This window comes from Octopus sinensis, linkage group LG1, assembly GCF_006345805.1.
Source record: "Octopus sinensis linkage group LG1, ASM634580v1, whole genome shotgun sequence".
Lineage (NCBI taxonomy): Eukaryota > Metazoa > Mollusca > Cephalopoda > Octopoda > Octopodidae > Octopus > Octopus sinensis.
In genome coordinates this window covers 159,195,106-159,219,890 of record NC_042997.1, presented here as the reverse complement: position 1 = coordinate 159,219,890, position 24,785 = coordinate 159,195,106, and the positions used below count along the sequence as shown (strand labels likewise).

The following is a 24,785-nucleotide window of genomic DNA, read 5'->3' as shown; positions in this document are numbered from 1 at the left end:
AATTAATTTGCTTTGATCTTCTGTGATTGATCACACCAACGATGCGCCATAAGGTTAATCAATATAAAAATAAAACGATGAACAAATGAATAAAATGATGCACAACAGAAATTATATTGCTCATCCAAATATATTTTGATTGGTAAATATATATATATATATTGATTTTGGTCAATCAATGAGAACTCTGTTGTAAACTTTTGACAGAAAAATAATAATTTTTCCAGATGAGAAATTGAAGATAGCTGGTTTATTTATAGACTAATATTTCGAGAAGTTAGTTTACATTGCTCAGTTTATACTTCATATCCATCACCGTCGTCATCATTACTGTCGTTGTCATCATCACCATTATCATTGTCATCATTATTATCGTCATCTTCATTATCACATCATCATCATCACCGTCATCATCATTTAATACTCACCTTTCTCTGCTTGCATGAGTCAGATGGATTTTGTTATGGCTGATTTTCTATGACCACATACCCTTCCTGTTACCACACCTTACCTGTTTCCAATGAAGGTAATATTTCCCCACAGCCAGTCAAGTTTTACCTGGACAACTGGAAACAAATATCATTTGTTATGATGATGTTGTTCCTTTACAACCATGACATGTAAAGATAAGCACACACACACACACACTCATACATTTACTTACAATGGGCTTTCAATTTCTGTTTACCGAATCTACTCACACAGTTTTGCTTGGTTCAGTGCTATAGTAGAAGACACTTGCCCAGTATTCCATGCAGCAGAACTGAACCCAAGGCCCCATGCTTGGGAGGTAATCTTTTTAAACACATAGCCATGCTTGCACTTAATCCTGATTCTTCCAATGGTTTTGATTATGCTTACTAACAGGTGATATATATCGTTATTGGGTGTTCATTTGCAATTAGAAAATACTTTGTTTTAAATACTGATTGGAGCTGTTAACAGAGAAGTTTTGTTTCTGTATATGTTTTTATTTATTTTTCCATATGCTTTTATTATATTTTGGTTGTGCAGTATTAATTATAATTTTAACAGAATATATAAAGGACAATTGAACCAAAGTTCAGGTGATACACAACTAGTAGACATTATTTCAACCCATACTGCAGCCATTGTGTTATGTCCTTAAGCAAGGTACATAATGTAAACCTCAATCTGTCTGATTTACTATAGGTTGTACAGTTATTTTATGGTTGAGCTGTTTTGTTTACCCTTACTGCCTTGTGAAATAGGTCTATGGTTGAAGGCTTTCCAGCTTTGACAGCCCTGTCTTTTTTTTTTTTTTTTTCACTTTTAGATGGCAGAATGTGATTTAAGGAAGGTTTTGTTGTTAGTTTTAGAAGGTTAAGACAGAGATCATATAAAAGCTCTCTTGTTGGCTTGTTATAGTTGTGTTGTTTGCATTAGGTAGAGCATCTAGCCTGAAAACTTTCTCTGCTAGTGTGCATGGTTATTATTATTATCATTATTATTATAAACATTGCACTGTATACAATATCGTGAGGTTGTTGATTGAAGATATTGTGTCTTCTAGGGCTTTGTACTGTTTGTCAAATTACAAGGACCTCAGATATACAGTACTTTACGCAATATGCGTGCAGTTTCAAGTAATGCCGACTTTTGCAATACACCTAGATTGTAGGGTATTTCTAAAGTTTTCAGATATTTTTTCAGTAATTAAGGATATGAAGACAGGGAAAGCACCTGGCCCATCAGGAATCACTGTTGAGATGCTTAAAATATCAGGCGGTGTGGGTTATGGTCATGTTACCCGCATCGTAAATCAGGTAGTTCATGAAGGAGTCATACCCAATGACTGGTGTAGCAGCACCATAGTTAACTGCTACAAAGGTAAAGGTGATGCTTTAGATAGAAATAACTACAGGGGTATCAAATTATTGTATCAAGTGATGAAAGTTACAGAGAAGGTCATAGCCCAACTAATTAGGGAGAGAGTTAGCCTAGAAGAGATGCAGTTTGGTTTTGTGCCAGGCAGAAGCACCACTGATGCTATATTTCTGGTAAGGTAACTACAGGAAAATAATCTCGCCAAAGATAAACCTCTGTCTTGGCTTTTGTTGACTTGGAGAAAGCCTTTGATAGGGTCCCACGATCCCTTATCTGGTGGTCAACGCAAAAAATTTTGTTCAATAGAACAGTCGCTTATATTGAACCCTGTACCTCATTTTATTGAGTTTGTAAGAAGAAAAGGTAAATTTGACCTAGGTAGAATTTGAACAAGGAACCTAAAAGGCTGAAACTAAATACCACAAATCTGGCACTCTAAAGAGCAGTGGATGTTTGAGTCATTAAGTATTTGTTTCAGCTCTTTACTTTCTGAGTTCAAAGAGCCCTTCTAAGGGCTCTTTTTCCCTTTTATTCATTTATGGTTGATAAACCAAAGTACCAGTTAAGTATTGGGGTGGATGTTATTGATTAACTCCCTTCTTGTAACTTTCAGACTTCATCCCTGTGTTAGAATAATTATAGCTGTGTCTGTTATCAACAGTGGAAATTAAAATTTTAAAATTAAGTATTGAAATATTTGAATTTCTACCAAAATATATAACTTTATTACATCATTTTATCTATTATGGAAAGAGAATATTTCTAATAGTCAGATTCTAAATGCTTCCATCTTTCTATCTATCTATTCATCCATCCATTTTCAATATCCTCTATTCCTGAGAAGGTCATGGGGATAGTCCTCAGATACCTTCATCATAAGGCCCTATAAGGAGCAACCATCTGAATTCTCAAATGATAAAATACTGTTAAGCCAGTTTGGCTTTTCCAAACGTAAATGGAAATCTTTCAAAAGCTTGTGTTAAAATATTTCCTAAGTTTCTTTATTTGATAATTGCAATGTCTTTTATCTTCCTGATTCTATGTGCTTTCCACACAAATAATCAATATAATCTGTTGCTTGTCATTTATCAATCGTCCTACAACATCTTACAACATTGAGGGTATATTGAAGACTTCATTTTTAGGTAGTGGTTCATGGAAAGATGCAGTAAAGGAGATTTTCCATTGTCAGTTCTTGACTCATGGGAGGATATGAGTTCTACTGCAAGATGATGTAAACATGTCCATCTTCTCTTGAACGGCTCCTAAAATGACAGCAATTCTCTGTGGGTTTCTCTGCTTGTCTTCTGTTAAATTTAACAAATTTCTAATTTGGTAGATGAATATATAGAATAACTGATGGCATCTTACAGATATTGATTTCTTGTTCTCTTGGCACAAAGCCCCTTTGAAGAGGATGAGGCATTCTAAATTGATTTTGGTCTTCATTTTATATTTCGTATTTATTAACCTCAAGGGAAATAAAAGCAAAATCTATCTCAGCAGCATTTTAACTTGGGCCAGTCAAATACTAGAAACTTTGCAAAATATTCAAATACTGTTGTTCCATCTTCATTTGCTTCATACAAATTATCGGCTAAGAAGTTTTTGTTTATGAAATTAAGAGCCATTTCTCTGATATTTTGAGATAAAATTAACTTTGGGATTTTGAAATAATTATTATAATTTCAACCATATTGGCATAAAATAATGGAAGTTTAATTAGGGAAAGTAGTCATTCATTTATATGAGTTTTAGATGAAGACATCTAACACCCAATCTTGGACTTATTTCAATGCGTAGAAATTTTTTTTTCCATAAATAATAATTTTTTTTTTTCCATAAATAATAATTTTTAGTTATCATTTTCTGTATTTAAAGAAAAAAGAAAACAAATTAATTTGCTTTGAGTTTTCAGTTTCAATTACATATTTACAAAGAAATTTTGTTTTGATGAAAAAGGAGGTTTGTTCATGTTCCTATCCAACTAGAATCATTCTCAAAAGTACATTATCTGCTCGGAGAAATGCATCCTCAAGATTCAAATTCCAGATATTTTCCCTTTTCAGCATTTTACTAATCTGGTCTTTTTCAAGAACCTTTTGTACATCATATAATTATATTTTGAAAGAGTTGGATTGCAAATGTGATTTTTCATGGACAGATTGTTTTTTAAGATATGTAAAAAAAAAAAAAAATTGATGGTTCATTTTGATTAAATTTAAATGTTCTTAATTTCATGTTAGCATTTCATATTCTTACTTTTACAGGGTTAATTATTCAGATGAGCAGTGCAAACATTTAAAAGTTTTTGACTACATTGACTGAAATTTCTTAATATTTAAGCTTGGTATCCTTAGCCACTGCTCATTGAGGTATATTTATGTTTGTAAAGACACTTGTTGAGTAATATTTATAATACTGGATGAAAATGCTTACTTGGGTAAATTCTGCTTTACTCCATTAATATGTCAGATGTCATTACAGACCCTCTTTAAATAAATTAGAAATTTTGTTCAAAGCACTTTACATTTAATAATTTAAACATTTTGAAGATAAAGCTTAAATTTTTGAATTGGTACCTTAATATTTTGATCTGATGATTGCTAGGTGTTATTATGTAATATTCTATTTGAATAAAAATATAAATAGAAATAATAATCTTTACTTTTTATTGGAATAATCTTTCAATAATGTATTCTTTTGTTAAATATGAATGTTTTGTTTATTTATTTATTTATTCTATAAGATTTGTCACATAAAAAATGTTTTATTTTTCTCTCTTTAAGATTATCATTTGAATTTTTATGTTGAAATACATTCCTTTTATTGACAATTTATTTTTATTTCTTACCTTAAATATTATTTTACAGACAATGGATACAAATTATTCATATGAAAGAGGCAGTTTGTCTGGAGTTCCAGCATTGATGGTGAGTCCATGAAACTAATATTTCTGTGTCACTCTTTACATTGTTGTTAGTGGGAGAGTGTTAGAGTCAGGCAAAGTTGTCTACATTGAAGTAGCCAAGGATAATGACTCTAGAGAGACAGGTTGTGAGATTGGTTTTTAATACTGTTGGTGAGATAGTCATATAGCTGATGGGAGATCAGATGAGTTTAAGAAGTTGATGGATTTAAAGGAACTGTGAGCTTAAAACTGGAAGCCTTTATGGCTGGGATCCAGATAAGAAAAGAGAATGGGGTTGAAGGGAGAATAGATTTTATGCATATACAACCATCACTTTCAGGATCAAACTTAGAATATTATGGCCCAGAATTGCAGGGATGAATTAGAAATAAAGGATGAGAGATATGAATGAAATATATTTGAATATATTAGGCTCAACTAGAAATATATCCATCTTTAAGGGTGAAGAATTTAACAAAGTAAATAGGAATTTGAAGCTGAGGAGAGAAAAAGTGGTTGAGTAAAAGTATGGCTTGGAAAATAAGTATACATCATTTGAAAAGTATATCCTGAAGCATGGCAATGATATCCAAGCAATAATTTTTGCATTTAAATTGATGGGTGCAAACATGGTGCCATTTGTTTTGCAACTACATGGATTTAGCTCTGATCCCTCTGCAAAACATCTTGGGCAAGTGTCTTCTACCACAGCCTCATACGGATCAATGTCTTGTGAGTAAATTTGGTTAAAACTGAATGGGACTCCATAATGTTACAGCTGTCAATTTGTTATTGGGTATGACTTTTTCCACTAAAATTACCGCTGCATTGCTTTTTCATCATTGGATTCTAATGGTGATGGATACATACAACTGTGTGACAAGATGACCATAGTCCATTTCATAGTATAAGGGCTCTTCATTGAAGGACAATCATTTAAATGATTGGAGAATAGTGACCTATGAGGAGAGTCATTATTTTACCCCAAGCCAAAGACTTTTCTGTTCCTGGCTTTGGGTAACAGAAAATACAGGAGGATCAATTAATTATGATTTTATTCAACATATTCCATTCTCAGATTCACACACTTATTGCAGTGATCCTTCAGTTTTTCTAAGCCCTGTAAAAGAATTCATAAGGTTATGTCTCCAACCAGACCTTTTGCGATACCCTTAAGCGAGGAACTTATCAGTACTCTCGTATATACTGCGAAGCAAGTAAACTATGGATGTGGCAAACTTTCACATCTTCCAGTCCAAGTTTCGCAGACACTTCCTTCTCACTTTCACCACTGTAAATGCTGAGAACCAGTTACTAGTGTATTGGAAACACATAACCAATGATGTTTTGTTCACAAAATTTGATAAAAATGTCAATAAGTATGAATTACTTTTGCAGTTTAAGTTACTGGACCATTATAGATCAGTCAACAACTCAATCAGATCTTGCTACATTCATCATATTCTACTCCAGGGCAAGGTTTATAATTCTACTTTCCACAGTCTGCTTGACTGAGAATGAAATTCCGTTACTATTTGAAGCTTGAATGGTTAGCAACAAGAAAGATTTCTAGTTAGGAAAAAAAAATACCCCATAAAACAATTGACAACAAATATGAAACTGGCCTAAATTAAAAGAAAATCAATTATAGTTAGTATTGAAAAAAGTAGATGTATATTATGTTGAATGAACAAATGAATAAATATTAAAGAAATCCATTCCTCTGTTTTAACCATTAATTTTACCAGAAAAAAAAAAACTATATAAAAAAATTATAAATCAAATAATGGAAAACAAACAAACCAAAGCTAAAAGATATTTACTCTTCTTCACCTTGAGGCACCATTCCAGATTTAACTCTTGCAAAAAAGCAAATTAAAGAAAAAGCAAGAAAAAGAGAAAAAAAATCAATATATCGTTCTCTCTTGTCCCAGACATCCAAATTAAGAATTTTACTGACTTCATAGTTGCTTTGTTTCTATTTGTTTTCCTTATTTTACAATCAATCAATTTTGCAGTTTTATTTCCATCAGACTTAGTCACTTTTCTTCAATTTACCATTTGCCTGAACTAACGTATTATTAAGCTATTTTTATTGCATGTTACTATTATTGTTTGCCAACCTTATCAGATGGACTGACTGTCTTTCTTGTCTGTCTGTTACTTAATGGATGGAGTGTTTTAAAAAATCTTGTGTGTGTGTGTGTGTGTTGTATACGTGTATAGTTTGAAGGAAGGATGTGTCTGAAATATGCAGAAGAAAAATTTGTAAATGTGACAAAAAAAGAGAAATGTTTATTTGTTAGACTCTTTATTTTCTGTTTTTAAAGATTTCAAAAATCTCTGAATTTGTGGGATATATATGTCTGTGTTTTAGTAAATAAAAGTGCACGCATGTGTATGTGTGTGTGTATGTGTGTGTGTGTGTGTGTGTGTGTGCGTGCGTGCATATATTTGCATAGAAGCAATCAAGACTAGTGATTATGGCATTGGGCTGTCATGTTCAAATCTCTTACTAGCAGTTTATTTAATATGAAATTTTCTATGCTTTAGTCTCACTTGCTATGGAGAATAGGTTTGAAAATAAATCTGCCTGCTCTTTCTGACTGATCAAGCAACCATATAGAAGCTTTTTCAATGACGTGTGGTGGGGAAGTGGTGGAAGTCACTCATTTGGAGTAGACAGCTTTGTTCTAAAATTTTAGATTACAAATGATCAATGCCAATACAAAACTGGCTCATTCTGTTGTTTAGCCCCAGACTATACAGGATCTAAAGAATGCATTCAAAAGCAAGAAACAAACAATAGCAACAACAAAATTCCCCTCACAGAATGACTGTCATGCTTAAACATACGTAATGTAATTTGGATTTTGCATGTCTTTACTAGCGTGTATAAGGTGCCTGCTTTGGATTCTACACCCAGTATTGGACACAGGGCCCATTACCAAAATTGTTATAAACACACTGGACAAAGACAAAGGGAAAAATGGGCATATGTGTTAGTGTGTTGGTTATTTTTTTTTTTTTAATCATGGCAGAATCTATAAAGCAGCAGATAAAAAGTTTTCATTCTTTCATGACTGATAAAATAATGTAGAAGTTAAGCACTGGAGGCAATTACAAATTGACTTCACCCATCTCTGAAAAAATGTGACCCTGTGCCTATAATGGAAAACACAGTCATAGATATTATTGAGTGAGAGAGCAGCGCATACCATCAAACTGACTCTTGGGTACAAATACATGAAGCCCAATATGGCCATCATGATTACCTGTCTAATAAAGGTATACCAGGTACATGCATCACAACCAGATGTGCATGTTATTATGATTTCATATCAAGATAAATAGTGCCTGACCTTGCAGGTGGGGTCCAGTTAGAACTTTCTTCAAGTCAAGTAACCCATCCTGCTCAAAAGGTCCCTGAATTAGGGTTGTTTAAAGAGGATGAATGAAATACCCATGTTTCCAGGAGTGAATTATTTAAATCCCAAAGAATTTCTCTCAGCACATGGTTATGGTGCTCCCCAACTATTGTTTGTGGTCAGAGATGCACATATCATCAGCCACCAAGGGACTTACTCAACTGGTTAAAGTCAAACAACTGACAAGCAAATTTGTGGTTTTGAGCAGAATATTTGCTTTAGCCCATCTTTTTACACCAAGACAAAGAATGTACAAGATACACTTCCAATCAGTTAAGATCAGAAGCCTTGATAACCAGTGCCTAGTATTGCATCAAGGCATATTACTACTACTACTACTACTACTACTATTATTATTTTCATATAGATCAGTTGAAAGCTTTTGATAGGGGTTGATCATCACTACTTGGAAGCTGTCCTTAAAGCAGATGGTCAAAGTAAATGGCCACCTATTGGAACATTACATGTTTGGTCCATCAGGACTGTCCACTGTCATCTCTTCTATATGTGCTGGCTCTTGAGCCACTGTTGCAAAAGTTGGAACAGTTAAGAGGCATCCTTTTCAAAATTGGACTCGGGAGAGCAGTGTCAGTATATACGCATGACTTCACTGTCATGGTGTTGGATGCCTTCAAAGCAGAGATGGTCAGTTCCTTTGTAAAAGAATATGAGTCAGTTGCAGGGGCCAAAATCAATGCCAACAAGTCAGTGGGATTGTGACTGGGCACCTGGAGAGGGAGATCGATGCTGTTGGATGATGTCATCAGACACTGGACTGACAAACCAGTTAAACTGCTTCAGGTCTGGTTAGGTGTTGACCACCAGGTGGATAAAAATTGGGGCAAGGTAACAAACAGGTTAGGCAGTCTTTCCTAGAAATGGGCTGAGAGGAAGTTGTCCCTGAAAGGTCAGGCAGAGGTGGCAAATGCCTACATTGCCTCTGTCATCATTTATTGCCTGGCCATAATGCCTTGCCCCAGTTACTGCTTGATTAAGTTGGAGCATCTTTTATTTATTTTATTGTGGAAGGGATGTATTCCAATGGTCAAGCAGTGAATCTACTATCAGCCTCCTCTTTGCAGTGACTTAGGTATGTCATGACTTTTGATGTGCAGACACACACTCAGGTTGTGCCACCTGTAACAATTTCTAGAAGGTAAATGTGTGTGGGGCTCCGTTTGTTCTGCCCTCATGTCAATTCCAATTCCTTTTCAGTTATTATTATTATTTGATGAAAACTTTCAGCTTATTTTGCTGGTATGATGGAAAGTGTCAGCTGTCTACAGCCAGCTGACTAAGGTGACACTTGATTACTGATCATGCTTCAAGAACCCTGCAGACAACTCTTGCAGTTCTAAGCAACAATGACTTTTGTAGGTGTTCTATGTTTACTTCTGTACCAATCTTTTTCAGCTATGTTGATAGTTGAGCTTTAATTCTTCCAAGCATTCCAATTACTATTGGTATCATCTCCACTCTTCATTTCTCACAACCTGCATTTGTTTCACTTCAAATCATCATAGTTATTCACTGATGCTCAATTTTTCTTATTTTTCTTCGATCGTGTTGTCATTGGGACATGCTATGTTGGTTACCATGCAAGATTTCTTTCTTGTTCACCACAACAATATAAGTTTTATGATGTCTCATCTGATGGTAACACCAAATCATTACATCCCACAGTATTTTGCAATCTTCATTCTCAGTAACTCCTTCTGGGGTTTGGTCATATCATTTATGCTTTTTGTAGGCCTTGATTTTCCCAACGGATCATTCTTGCCACATTGTCATGTCATCTTTTCTATTCAAGCTGTGCCAATTTCGGGCATTCACTAACAATATGCTATACTACAGTTCTATATTTAAGAGATGAGGAATTATGTACATTATTTACATTAATTACATTCGATGGATATTTGTCTTCATCTTGTTTGTTGTTAACACAATGGGCATATGGTGTAGTGGTTAAGAGCGCAGGCTGCTAAGCCCATGATTCCAAGTTTGATTCCAAGCAGTGACCTAAACAATAATAATAATAATAATAACAACAACATTGAAAAATACCTTAGGAATGAGAACCCAGGTTTGAAATTTCCTCAAAACACCTGAAGAAGGCTGGAAGGTATATCAGCCGAAATGTTGTGTCAATAACAAACAAGATGAGGACAAATATCCATCGAATGTAAATAATGTACATAATGCATATGCTATACTGTTTCACCCCTCTCACCACACATTCTGGGTTTGTTGCTCTCAGTTGTGTTGTCAATTCTGCATTTCACATAGTCCATCCTTAAGGCTTGTTCTTCTGTCATACCAATCTTTCTGAGTTGTGTTGGTAGTTGAGCACTGATACTTCCAAGCATATCAATTACTACTGGTATCATGTCCATTCACTTCATTGCCCACAACCTTTATATTTCCCACTTCAAATGGTCATAGTTGTTCAGTTTTTCTTCTTTCTCTTTGATCTTGTTGTCATTGGGACATGCTATGTCTATTATCATGCAATTTTTTTGCTTTTTTGTTCACCACAACAATTTCCGGTTTCTGATGTCTGATCTGATGGTCGTCGTCATCGTCATCATCATCATTTCATTGCTTAATGAGGGAAGGAAGTGCAGTAATCTTGACCCCATGGTTTTTTCTTTTTCTTTACAAGGCCTCTAACACTGTTAAAGAAAGGGGAGGAACTTATCCTCAAACTAGAAACCTGGTCTGAATATTTGAAACAGAGTGAACACTGTTAAAGACACCCAAGGACCAGGTAATGGTGTTAAACTGTGAAGCAGATTAAGTCTAGTTACTGTCTCAATAATGTTAGAATTTAGTTTAAATTTAATTTCATCAGGGTTAATAAAATGAAGCATGAATCTGGTTCTGAAGACACTGGCTGATTGTGAACTAAAATCTTTGCAAGGTTTACCTTTGTCCCGTTGCACTCTGACTTCAAATCTGACTGGATTAGGATCTTCTACACAACCATTTGACTGGTTAGAAATAGCAACTAAATACCACTCAGATCATAAATGCTTTGGGGGGAATAATAAAAACAACAGCAAGTGTACGGAACCTGAATGCATAGGAAGTTCAGTATCTGGACTGTAATACTTCAGTCTATGTGATTAATTGTTCTGTTTTTGAGTAAACAGTATGGAATTCAGTTAGGCAGAGAATAATATATCTGAAACATTGTTACTGTTTATTGCAGCTAGTTGTTTGACAGACTGCCATCAAGCATAGGCACAAACACACACCTGCACACAAATATTAGGCAGTTCATTGGTAGCCATGTGGTCTGAATATTTGACTGGGGTTGGCTAGTCAGAAGGTTGTGCAAAGCTCAACTGTCAACTTTAGCAAGGATTCTATGGCAGAATGCCCTTCATGACATCATTCACTTTATAGAGTGTGCTGGGTGCTTTTTACATGGCAACATACAAACACAAAAATAAAAAAAAGAACCCAGTACACTCTGTAAATTGGATGACATTCTGAGTTTAAATTCTCCTTGGATCATCTTTGTTTTTCTATCTTTCTGAGTTGATAAAGAAAATACTAGCTCCGGGCTGGTGCAACTCCCATTCTCTCTAGTTGTTACATTAGGGATGTTCCATGATATAACAGCTAGATCAAAGGTCAGAGAGTTGAGAGAATGTCTGTTTGCTCATGACTACATGGACACCTAAATCTATTTGTACCAGTAAGTCATACACAATTGCAAGTGATGGTTATACCATCCGTATGTGGCCGATGCCAGTGCCACCTTGACTGGCTTCCGTGTCAGTGGCACGTAAAAAGCACCAACCGATTGTGGCCGTTGCCAGCCTCCCCTGGCACGTAAAAAACACCCACTACACTCACGGAGTGGTTGGCATTAGGAAAGGCATCCAACTGTAGAAACACTGCCAGATCAGACTGGAGCCTGGTGTTGCCTCCTGGCTTCCCAGACCCTGGTTGAACCGTCCAACCCATGCCAGCATGGAAAACGGACGTTAAACGATGATGATGATGGTTATATATCTATATATATATATATCATCATCATCATCATCCTTTTAATGCCCATTTTTCCACATGCAAAGATACACATGCACATGCACACACATACATGCTATCACCACATCATCATCCTTGTCACTGCCATTTTGCATTTAACTTTCTATGCTTACATGGGTGGAACAGGTCTTATCAGTATTGCATCTCAACATTTGTTTGTTGCAATCCTTTATCAACGCCTTCATAAGGTTCAGCCTCCTGAGATCAGCTTTTATCACTTATTCTCATGTCTTCCTCACTCCTCTTTGTCTGCAACTTCCTTCCACTTTATCCAACTATCATTCTCCATGTGCATCACACCAGAGTCTCCTTTCTTGCACATTACATCTGATTTCTCATATACTCAGCTTTTCTCTTGGCTCATTGTGCTTCATTGTCCACATACCCTACCATTATGCATCCAGTATAGCATACTTGCCCAATTTCCTTCCAGCATTTGCACTTCCTTTGCATTCAATTCCAGTCTTTTGCTACCATGCAATATCAGACTTTATACACGCGTACATCACACAATCTATCCCACACTTAGAGAAAGAATTCCTTTGTGACCATCAGAAGTAATTGTTTCTGAATATTTTTGCATCTTCCTTACACTGGCAAATCTTTTTGAAACACCCTCCTTTAAAGCTAATTAGGTCACTTAGGAAATGTGATATTAACTACCTCTAGTGTTGGTGTTTATATGCCTGTGTGCACAAATACACACTACACACACACAGATGCATAAATATATATAATTCAAATACATACATATTGTTGGCATCCTTTTGTCTCGGGAGACAATGGAGTTGCACATAAACTAATCTAGTCCGATTTTTACATTTCATGTTCTCTCCAGTTTCCTCTCCAGTCTTGCGCAGGCCTGGGCTAGATGTAAGAAAATCCTGGGTAGCCCAATTGTCTGGATTTCTCTCTTGACCTTGCTGACATAGTCTAAAGGAGTGCAGAGCATTACGTTTGGCACAAGCTTGATTGCAGGAGCTGCCAGAAGAGTGTCGAGTCGAACACTAAACCGCATACAGGGCTCCACTCCGGATTTCTTTGAAGGTTGTCTCCTTTCCGTAGCCCTGGATAGAGGCCTGTATCACATACTGTCAGCCAGAGCCAGCTGAGCCCAGGACTCGTGTCAGGCAGGGTCGTCACTCCCTGAAGTAGTGAAGAAAATCGCTACCCACTACCTATTATATATATATATATATATATATATATATTTAGATGTGTTAATAAAGAAAATTGAATGAAAGATCTAAATAACAGATCCAGTGCAGTGAAAGATAGAATATGTTATGCTTATTTATTTATATCTTATTATTTGAAAGATTGTTTCAGTTTTTATGGCCTCATCAAAAGAATGAGGTGCTAAGCTCTGAAACCATCTTGCAGGCATAAACACTGAAACATCATCTAAGGACGAAGGCATAAGTACTGATTTACTATATATATAAAGAAAAAATATTCACAAACACATCGAAATATAATTAGGAAACAGTACATTGGGAATAGTTTGAATGACCAGAAATACAAAACAAAGAATTACTACTTAAGTAGTTTTAACCCACCCCATTATCCTTTACACTTAACCTGCTACTTCTCTTTTACACTAATCTTTGAGATTTTTTCCCCCTTCCTCTGTCCCCTCCATGTCTCCTCCATTATTCTTCATAACTCAGTATCCTCTGCTATTCTTTTCCATTGCCATCCTTCCACAACAATAAGTACCAGTTGAACTTCCTGGCAAGTTGGGATCTACTCTAATTAACACCTTCCTATTGGCTTTTCTTCTGTACAATGGATAATGTAGTCTTACATCAAGTATGCTTGAGAACAAAAAAAGGTTGGATAGTCACAGCTGAAATGTCATTGATCATAGGTTTGCTTGATCAGAGCTATCCAGGGGCTAAACAACAAAAACAGCAGTGACATACTATCACTGTAGACTGTATGTATAAGTGCACAGTATTATTATTATATGTAATATCATGAAGGAATTTGTGGATTACACCTAGCCAGTGAACCAAACTGTTTATGGGCCATGTGTCTACTTGATCAGGAGACACGATGTTGGTGTTAAAGAACAACAGCAACAACAATTATTGTTATCATTCTTTTGCAACCACCTCTAGCATTGATTTTTGCTTCTGTTTAATAACAGTTCATGTCTGATTGAGGTTATCTGTGAGCAAACTTACTTTGACCCATGACCTTCCATTCTTATTTATCGATGAATATATTATACAATTTGTAATTCTGTTCTTTTTTTTTCTACTTTTTTAAAGATGTATATTTTCTGAGAGCGATTTGTCTACTATTTACCATAGGTTGAGCAGCCTTGTAGAGACCTTTTACTTGGCTTATCAGAATCAATTGATTCAGTGCTAATTAGCTCACCTTGGTAACAGAAAATAGTAGTACAACAATAGATTCACTTTTTTCTCACATACCAATTATTGCAATCATTTTCAACTTCAGCATCACTCTGCATCTCTCTTTTATCAATTCAAAAGATTTTTCTTTATTTTCACATTTAATATACATTGTCTGCCATATATTTTATTTGTAAAATATCTTCACAATACATACTTGATAATTTGTCAATTTTTAATTGTTGACTAATTATTGATTATGTATGAAGTAGAAATTATACTTTATAGAGTGGGAGCACTAAGGAGTGATGTATATAAATGCAATGTTATTATTAGTTTGAATATGCCGGTGGCACGTTCAGACTTGTAAACAAGCCATTCATTATGTTTTGTCATGGAGAAAATTTCTTGCTGTTGACAAACGGTGTAAGAACACCTAAATCAGCTCACAGCACCACCTATCAAGACTGTGAGATGCAAGCATTTTGGAATGGTTATCTCCTCTCCAGTCACAGAAACCGGATGGTGGTGCCGTGAGCTAAGAGTGACAATCTCTTTTATGTTATTCCAGTAATTGTACATCGGTTGGTAACACTAATTGGCAGCTTGCTGTAAACAAATTATGGGGTGGGAGTGTTAAGCAGTGATGTATGTAAATATTATATTATTACATCATCATCATTGTTTCATGTCCGCTTTCCATGCTGGCATGGGTTGAACGATTTGACTGAGGACTGGCGAACCAGATGGCTGCACCAGGCTCCAATCTGATCTGGCAAAGTTTCTACAGCTGGATGCCCTTCCTAATGCCAACTACTCCAAGAGTGTAGTGGGTGCTTTTACATGCCACTGGCATGATGTTTGAACGCATAAACAAGCCATTCATTGTGTTTTGTCATGGCATATTGGAACTGGTAATAACAATGCAAAATTATACTTGTCTCATCATGAAATTGATTGCTTAAGACAGCTGATACTTCTTAAAATATGTCATATTCCAGCAGAAAATTTCTAAAAACTGACCAAACAAAAAAAAAAAGAAAGAAAAATAAAAACTAACTAAACATAAATTCTGGAAGAAATTAACAGCTGTTCTTGTAAGGAATATGGGCTACAAATAAACTGAAGAAACCTTCTTCAGTAATGCTTTGCTTCTGTTGCTGCATTTTAGAAAATTTCTCCCCAAATTTCATTCAGTGCCTGTTCTGTTTCTTTTCTAGTAATTTGATACCTCTGCCATCCTTTTTAAAACTCTTATGTATTATTTTCTTTGCAAAACTAGCCTATTTCATATGACTACTATAACAATAATTTAACACATTTCCTTCTGTAAACATATTGTTGTTGTTGTTATTGTTGACTTAAAAATTATTTGTGAGACTGCTCAGAATATTTTTTTTGTTCTATTGTTCATTAATTCCTTCTTTTTACTTATTCTATGGTACAGTTTATTTTTGTGCTGTCATTTGAGTCTTGTTTGTTGTAATATTTTACTTTGTACTTTGGGTGTGTTTAGTAGACATGTTGAACATGAAATATGGTGAAAGTGTATAAGTAAATAAATAAATTTTTATGTAAACAAATACTTTTTTTGTCTACTTTCAAGTATCAAGGCAGACTGACCTCAAGTAACTAAAATCGTTTTTGGCAACTATTCAAGAGAAATTTTTACTTGGTAATGATTAAATTAAAATCAGGCTTAGAGAGAGAAGAAACATGCTTAGGCACTAAAAGAGTTAATATTAATAATTTCTTCTATAGATATAAGGCCTGAAATTTTAGGAGAGGAGTCTAGTCATTTACATTGACCCCTGTGCTGAATTGGTACTTATTTTATTGACCCTCAAAAGGATGAATGGCAAAGTCAATCTCGGTAGAATTTGAAATCAAAATGTAAAGAGCCAGAAGAAATGCAGCTAAGCATGTGCTAACAATTCCACCAGCTGGCCATAATAATAATAATAATAATAATCATAAAAATAAAAATAATGATAATAATAATAATAATCATTAAAATAAAAATAATGATAATAATCATAAAAATTATAATAATAATAATAATCATAAAAATAATAATAATAATAATCATAAAAATAATAATAATAATAATCATAAAAATAATGATAATAATAATAATCATTAAAATAAAAATGATAATAATCATAAAAATTATAATAATCATAAAAATAAAAATAAAAATAATAATAATAATCATAATAATGATGATTCTTTCTAGTATAGACACAAGGCATGAAAATTTTGGGGAGAGGGATAATTGATTACATATCAACCTCAGTACTTGACTGATACTTATTTCATCAATCCCCAAAAGGACAAAAGATAAAGCTGACCATGACGGAATTTGAACTTAGAATATGAAGATGAGTGAAGTACTGCTGAGCATTTTCTCCAGCATGCTAAAGATTCTGCTTCTTATATACATATACACAAGGCCTGAAATTTGGGGAAAGCAATAACTGATTTATATTAACCCTTGTTCTTCATTGGTACTTCATCATTATTGTTTTAACATCCACCTTTCCATGCTCCATACTTTGGACAAAATTTGTTGAAGCAGATTTCCTAATGCCCTTCTTGTCGTGAACTCTCATCTGTTTTCAAGTAAAGTAATATTTCCTTGTGGAGGTGCATGGCTTAGTGGTTAGGGCATCAGCATCATGATCGTAAGATTGTGGTTTCAATTCCTTGAACCGGGTGATGCGTTTTGTTCTTGAGCAAAACACTTCATTTTATGTTGCTCCAGTTCACTCAGCTGGCAAAAATGAGTAACACTTCAATGGACTAGCGTTCCATCCAGCTGGGGAACACATACGCCATTGAAACTGGGAAACTGGGCCCATGAGCCTGGCTAGGCTTTAAAAGGGCACATTTATTTATTATTTTAATATTTCCTTATGACCAGACATGTTCTTTCCTGAAAGTTTGGAAATGAAGGACAATACTTGCATGATGATGATGATGACTCCCTTTTGTAACTATCAAATGATGCCAAGAGAGGAACACACATGTACACACATGTGCATGCAATGGGTCTCTTTCAGTTTCTGCCTACAAAATCCACTACAAAGCTTTGGTTTTACCAGGGGCTATAGTAGAAGACACTTTCCCTTAGTGCCACTTAATGTCATCTTAATGCCAGCAGGTGTGAGCATAACTAACAAATTTTGCTTTGCAATCATGAGAACCTGACTTTGATCTCACTGCATGCAATACTGAGCAAGTGTTTTCTATCATAAGCCTTGGGTTAACTTAAGCCTCATGTGTGAAATTGTGTTGGCAGAAACTGTGTGGAAATCTGTAGCTGGATTCTACTTATAATTCAAAGAGTCTTTGTTAAATACTGTGTAATATTTTATTATTATAGTAATAGTAAAAGTGTCTGTGGAGTAGACAGCCTTGTAAACTAAAATTAAATGAGCAGGAAACTCCATTGATAAAAGAACTAAAATACTATTTGTTGAAGGAATTAGAGATAAAGAAAGGAATACTTGAAGGCAGTAATACAGTTCTATATTTTAGAGATGAGGAATTATGTACATTATTTACATTTGACAGATATTTGTCCTCATCTTGCTGATATACCCTCTAGCCTTCATCAGGTGTCTTGGGGAAATTTCGAACCTGGTTTCTCATTCCTAAGGTATTTTTTGATATTATTATTATTATTATCATTATTATTATTATTATTCAGGTCACTGCCTGGAATTGAACTTGGAATCTTGGTGTTAGTAGCTTGTGCTCTTAACCACTACGCCATATACCCACAAGCATATGGCATAGTGGTCAAGAGCGTGGGCTACTAACCCCAAGACTCCGAGTTCAATTCCAGGCAGTGACCTGAATATTAATAATAATAATAAGAACAACAACAACTACAACATTGAAAAATACCTTAGGAATGAGAACCCTGGTTCGAAATTTCCCCAAGACACCTGATGAAGGCTAGAGGATATATCAGCTGAAACATTGTTTTAACAACAAACAAGATGAGGACAAATATCTGTCAAATGTAAATAATGTACTTGAAGGAGGTAGTCTATCACCTTTACTATTTGTCATCAGCTTTATCCCTATGACCTATATCTTCAGAAAGTTAAAGCAAGATATTAATTAAGAAAAGATGAACAAGCCATTGACCACTTATTATTTATGTATACCTTGAAATTAATTAGCTAGAATATAAAAACCAATTTGATATTTTTGCAAACTGTATATGAATATTCAGTGAGGAAATAAGAATGGAATTTGACACAAGTGTGGCAGCCTTACTATGAAGAGGAGCAAATGGTCTGAAATAGGAGGAATTGGGCTTTGTACAGTTGAGAATATAAAATACAATTTATAAAGAAACTAGGTGCCGGTATTTAGGAGTTTTGGGAAACTGATATCATAAAAGACAAAATGTGTAAAATGAATTATAAAAAGAAAGGCCTAGTAAATATTTGAATCTCTCTTAAACAGTAGGTATAGTATCACAGCTATCAATTCATGTGCTATCTCAGTCATCCAGTGCAGCATAGGCATGATCAATTGAAACACTGAAGAACTACAGGATATTGATAGAAAAATTAGAAAGTTGCTGACAGTATAAAATATGTTTCACTAAAAAGATAAAGTAACATTGATAGACTAACCTTTGAATGTTGGGCCTCATGAAGGCAGAGTGACTGAGTTCCTTGCAAGCATTGGACCCCAAGGAGGCAAAGTAGCTGAGTTCCTTTTGAGTGTTGGGCCTCACGGAGGCAAGGTGGCTGATTTCTTTTCAAGCGCTAGGCCTCATGGAGATAAAGTGGCTGAGTTCCTTTCGAGTGCTGGGCCACACAGAGGCAATGACCAAAACCTTTGACATTATGTTGTGCTTGAGACAAAGACCCATCAAGCTGAGCAAAATCATAGTTGTAGCAGATAATGGTGTCACGCAAATGGCACCTGTGTCGGTGGCACATAAAAGCACCCATTATACTCTTGGAGTGGTTGGCATAAGGGCATCCAGCCATAGACAACTATGCCAAATCAGACTGGAGCCTGGTACAGCCTTCCAGCATGCCAGCTCAGTCAAACCATGCCAGCATGGACAACAGATGTTAAATGATGATGATGATGAAGCAGTGGTGGAAGAGATTTGTTTAGAAGATTATGTTTTATTGGAGGAATGTTGTATAGGTATGTGTCAGGAAGTAAAGAGAAAAATAAAGAAAGGGTTATTAAAAAAATGCTGGGAAAAAGAAAGAAGATATCGAAAACAGGAAGTAAAATGAATGACAATGGACTGCATGGAATTTTTCTTCAAGTCAGTTGGAGGTGGATGTATTACCATAATGTCAATTATGTGGTGAAAGAGAAGAGACTATAGTCTACTTAGTTTCAGAGTGTAAGCACCTAGCAGAAAGAGAATACAAAGGCTGAAGACATGACAGAACTATATCAGTTATGCACTTTACAATTATGTAAAGCATTGTGTTTTACACAATTGCCAGAGAGCACCCAGGAAATATGAATATAGATCAGCAAAAGTTGATTATTAGGAGACATGAAAATTCAGACAGACATGGAACAGGAGCATTTAAGACTAGATATTGTTTGTACTAAAGAAAAATTTTACAAATTGTATGGTAAGAGATGTGACCTCATTCAACATTTGAGTGAGAGAAAAAGAAAATGGAAAAATAGATAAATACTAGGACATAAAGTGGGACCTAAAATTCTTGTTTTAATAGGATTCAAATATTTTGATATTAAAGAAAGCATGTCTTTTCAGCTGGAACTTTTAAGACATGTGCTAATTATCTGCTGACACGAATAATGGGCTTGATGTTCAGTGAACAATACTTGAGGAATTACAGAAACTGATATGTAAATAAATAAGAATTTAAAAATAATGATGATAATAATTTCAAATTTTGGCATGAAGTCAGCAAGTTCAGGGAAGGGTATAAGTTGATCTCATTGACCCAAGTGTTCAACTGGTACTTATTTTATTGACCCCGAAAGGATGGAAGACAAAGTTGACCTCAGCGGAATTTGAACTCAGAATGTAAAGATGAGTGAAATTCTGCTAAGCATTTTGCCCAGCATGCTAACAATTCTGCTAGCTTGCCACCTTAATAATAATGATAATCCTTTCTACTCTAGACACAAGGCCTGAAATTTGGTGGGAGGAAACTAGTCAATTACATCAATCCCAGTGTTCAACTGGTACTTATTTTATCGACCCTGAAAGGATGAAGAGCAAAGTCAACCTTGGCAGAATTTGCACTCAGAATGTATAGACAGACAAAATGCCACTGAGCATTTTGCCCAGTGTGCAAGTGATTCTACCAGCTTGCCACCTTAAAAGTAATAATAATAATAATAATAATAATAATAATGATAAGTGGGGTATCATCATAACCGTGTGTTGAAAGGAATTCTTGGAGGTTTGGATAATTCACCTTTGGAAACATGGGTGTTTCGTTCAACATCTTTAAACAACCCTTATTCAGGGACCTTTTGAGCGGGATGGGCTACTCGACCAGAAGAAAATTCTAACTGGGCCTCACCTGCAAGGTCATGTGCGGTTTACCTTGATATGAGATCACCATGTCATGCACATATGGTTGTGATGCATGTGTCTTGTGTACCCTTATCAGATGTGTAGTCATGATGGATATACTGGGCTTCGTATATTTTACCCCAGTGTCACTTTGATGGCATGCACTGCTCTCTCATTCAATAATAATACTAATAATAATACGGTGTCTTCTCTAGTTTTTGTTTAGTCTAGGTCTGCCCAGATTGTGAAGACACATGATCAGAGTCCTTTCAGTTGTGACTATTCTATCATGTTTTCAGGAATAGCATGCATACTACTATTTCTACCACCAACAACATAATGCAACATAATGCTTCTATATATCTATGCCAACTGTTTCTATCCTGAATCTTGTCTTTGGCCACTTTCATGTCATTTTAGTCTCTTTCTATTTTGTTCTCTGTTATGAAAATCTTGATATTCTTCACTGATCTTCAATATACTTTCTCTCATAATGCTCTGTCTGGCAGGATTTGTAAAATATGCTCAAACCATCTCCACCTGTTTCAAATAAGCAACTCATCGATATAGATGAGTGATGACCTCACTTAGACTCCCATGTCTTATGTGAACTATCATCTAATGCAGGGGGTCACCAAACTATGGCCTGCAAAGTTAGTTCATCTAGTCTGCCACTGCATTGTACCTTTTGTGTAAGTACCTGCAAATAGAGTTCATTCCTGCCGCAATTGTGTTTTAACTTGCATTGCTGTGTTTAAACTGGTCTGAAGAGTGCCATGTATAAAAGGGATTGAGTTCAGTGAATTGTGTCATATATTTTGCATAGTTGAGTGTTGAAGGAACTCACAAGCTGTAAGCATCTCATTGATTTGCAAGCAAATGACTTGTTGAAAGAGAAGCATGTTGAAGAAATTTGCCTCCAGTATGGCATCAGTGTTTGAAACAACTTATGTCTGTGAGTAAACATTTTCAAAAATGAAGTTTGTGAAGTCAGCACATCGAACGAGGTTGACTGATGAACATTTGAAAGCAATTCTCTTGGTTGGATGCAGCAATTCCAAAGCAAATATTGGTGATATCTTAAAAGCTAAACATCAGTTTCACAAATCTCTCTAACCTCTTTTTGCTGCTTAGTTTGTGAGATTTGGATATGTACGCACTGGGTGTGATACAACTATCTTATTGCTAACATTGCCTTCTTTGATAACTTTTTGGTAAATCAATATGTTGGTTGTCTTTATTTTTTATGGTAGCCACTGTATTGCATTAAACAAAATGGTTATGCAGCCCACGTTCATCATTATCTCAGTTATCTGGCCCGCTGTGAAAAAAAGTTTGGTGACCCCTGATCTAATGCATAAAACTTCTCCCAATTATTTTTCTTGAAAATGTAGAAGTGTCCAGATATGGTTTCATTGTTGTATTAGGATACTTTTCTGGACACCACCATAGATGAAACAAAGAGCCTTATTATAGTTTGTGTGACTTACAGACTTTAGGTAGCATACCTATTGTGTGTAGCTAAGACCTCATTATGCCTTATATCAGAACTACATTATTCTATATTTTCTTTGCTTTTTTAAGATTTGTATGATTTGAAGATTTGATTGCTGTTACTTGCAACTTAACCTACTTTATAGAGGCTTTCTTATCGGCTTCTTTAGTAGCTTATACAACAAGGATTTGTGCCTATCCTGTTCAGCTATCACTGTCAATTATATTGCACATTGTGGCTTACAGCAATGAGTTGTTCTCCCATTCCTTTCACTGTACAAGAGTAGCTGATGATGGGAAATTGTTGGTCTTTCATCCTGGAGATTAACATTCTAACAACTCAGTGTGAGTGGACATTAAAAAAAAATGAGAGCCTGTTGGATCTGAGGCAGAAATATTCTTTTGTATGATATAGCACCCAGCTCACTCTGTAAAGTGTTTGACACTAAGAAGGGCATCCAGCTATAAAAACCTTGCCAGAACAGACTTGTGTTATGTGAAAAGCTTCAGCCCATTCTATAGAGTGGTTGGCATCAGGAAGGGCATCCAGTTGTAAAAACCTTTCCAAAACAAGCAGTGAAGCATGGTACAGTCCTCTGGCTTGCCAGCTTCTGTCAAAATATCCAACAGTTGCCAGCTTGGAGGACAGATGTTAAATGATGATGATGATAATGATGATTGTAAAATAAATGTTAAAAATGTAATAATAATAATAATGATAATAATAATAATAATAATGAAAATGGTGAAAAGTGTGCTAGTGTGTTATGTTATTATTTTCCTTTCTTAATACATGTGTCACAAACAGATGAAGTTTAAAAACTTTTCTTTGTGCCTCATCGATTATAGAATTTGTCAAGATTCTTGTATTAATGCTATTATCTAACATCCAGTGTAAAAATAATATAGCTGTTTTAAAAATACCTCATACAAGTTGTATAACATCATTAAATGTTGGAAATTTTTCATATATATAATCTGTCAACTTTTCAAAATTATTACTTTCTTCTGATATAAATTAATTTTATAATAAGAATATTTGGAATATTTTTTAAAATGATTTTGTTCTATATCTTCATGGGAAAAATATAGCTGTTCGAAAGAAAAAAAAATCTTTTTAAAGAAATGTCTTATTGTTCTTTTTACCAAACCATTATTCAATGCAGAAGTAATTCTTGTCTTTATAATCTAATGTACAGTAATCTAATGAATTTAGAACATTTTTCTACTAAATTCTTTACATTCCAACATAATGAAGACAGTGTGTTTACAAATTTAGATTTTTTACCTAAGAATTATGTAAAATTAAGAAAATGGCTACAGTTGCTATTTTTAGCTAGGCTGACTCTGCAAGCATTATAACATTAGAAAAAGAAAAGAATAACCAAAACCATCCCCAAAACAAAAGCGTTGTGTATGTTGATATAATGGATGAGTCTTGATATAATGAAAAATATTTTGAATAAGTCTTTTCTTGGAAGAAAATTGATTTTCTCATCCAGTGAATGGCTCTGTCCAAAATATCTAAAACTCTCTCCAAAACTCTACTTTATCTCATGAGACACTAATGTTGGCCTTTTCTATTTTTTATTTCCAATCTGTTTCGTGTCAAAAAGGTCCATCATTAACCTAATAATTTGTGGATATCCATAGGCATCACAGTGTTATTAAGAAACTTTCTTCATAATTATTCTGGGTTTTATTCCACTTCTCAGCATCTTCAGCAAATGTCTTATACAGTAACCTATTTCTTTACTATCCACAAGGGGCTAAACACAGAGGAGACAAACAAGGACAGACAGATGGATTAAGTCGATTATATTGACCCCAGTGCATAACTGGTACTTAATTTATCGACCCAGAAAGGATGAAAGGCAAAGTCGACCTCGGCGGAATTTGAACTCAGAACATAACGGCAGACGAAATACCGCTAAGCATTTCACCCTGTGTGCTAACGTTTTCTGCCAGCTTGCTGCCTTCTTATAAATGTCTTATACAGTAACCTTCAAATGACTCAAACCATGTAAGTGAATGTGCATGGCCCAGTGGTTAGAGAGTTGCACTCACAGTTGTGAGATCATGGGCTTGACTCCTATACCAGGTGGTGTGTTGTGTTCGTGAGTAAAACA

The 24,785-nt window shown here is 35.0% G+C and overlaps 1 protein-coding gene across 13 annotated transcripts in view; it reads left to right on the top strand.

The window, feature by feature from the left end:
* The window catches only part of LOC115219086, a 295,969-nt gene that overhangs the window by 260,282 nt on the left and 10,902 nt on the right, over positions 1–24,785 (top strand). For all 13 annotated transcript variants that reach the window (XM_036505970.1, XM_036506016.1, XM_036506012.1 and 10 more), the window contains one exon: positions 4,722–4,781. In XM_036505970.1, the coding sequence (XP_036361863.1) occupies positions 4,722–4,781 (60 nt within the window). The remainder of the gene's footprint in view (positions 1–4,721; positions 4,782–24,785) is intronic.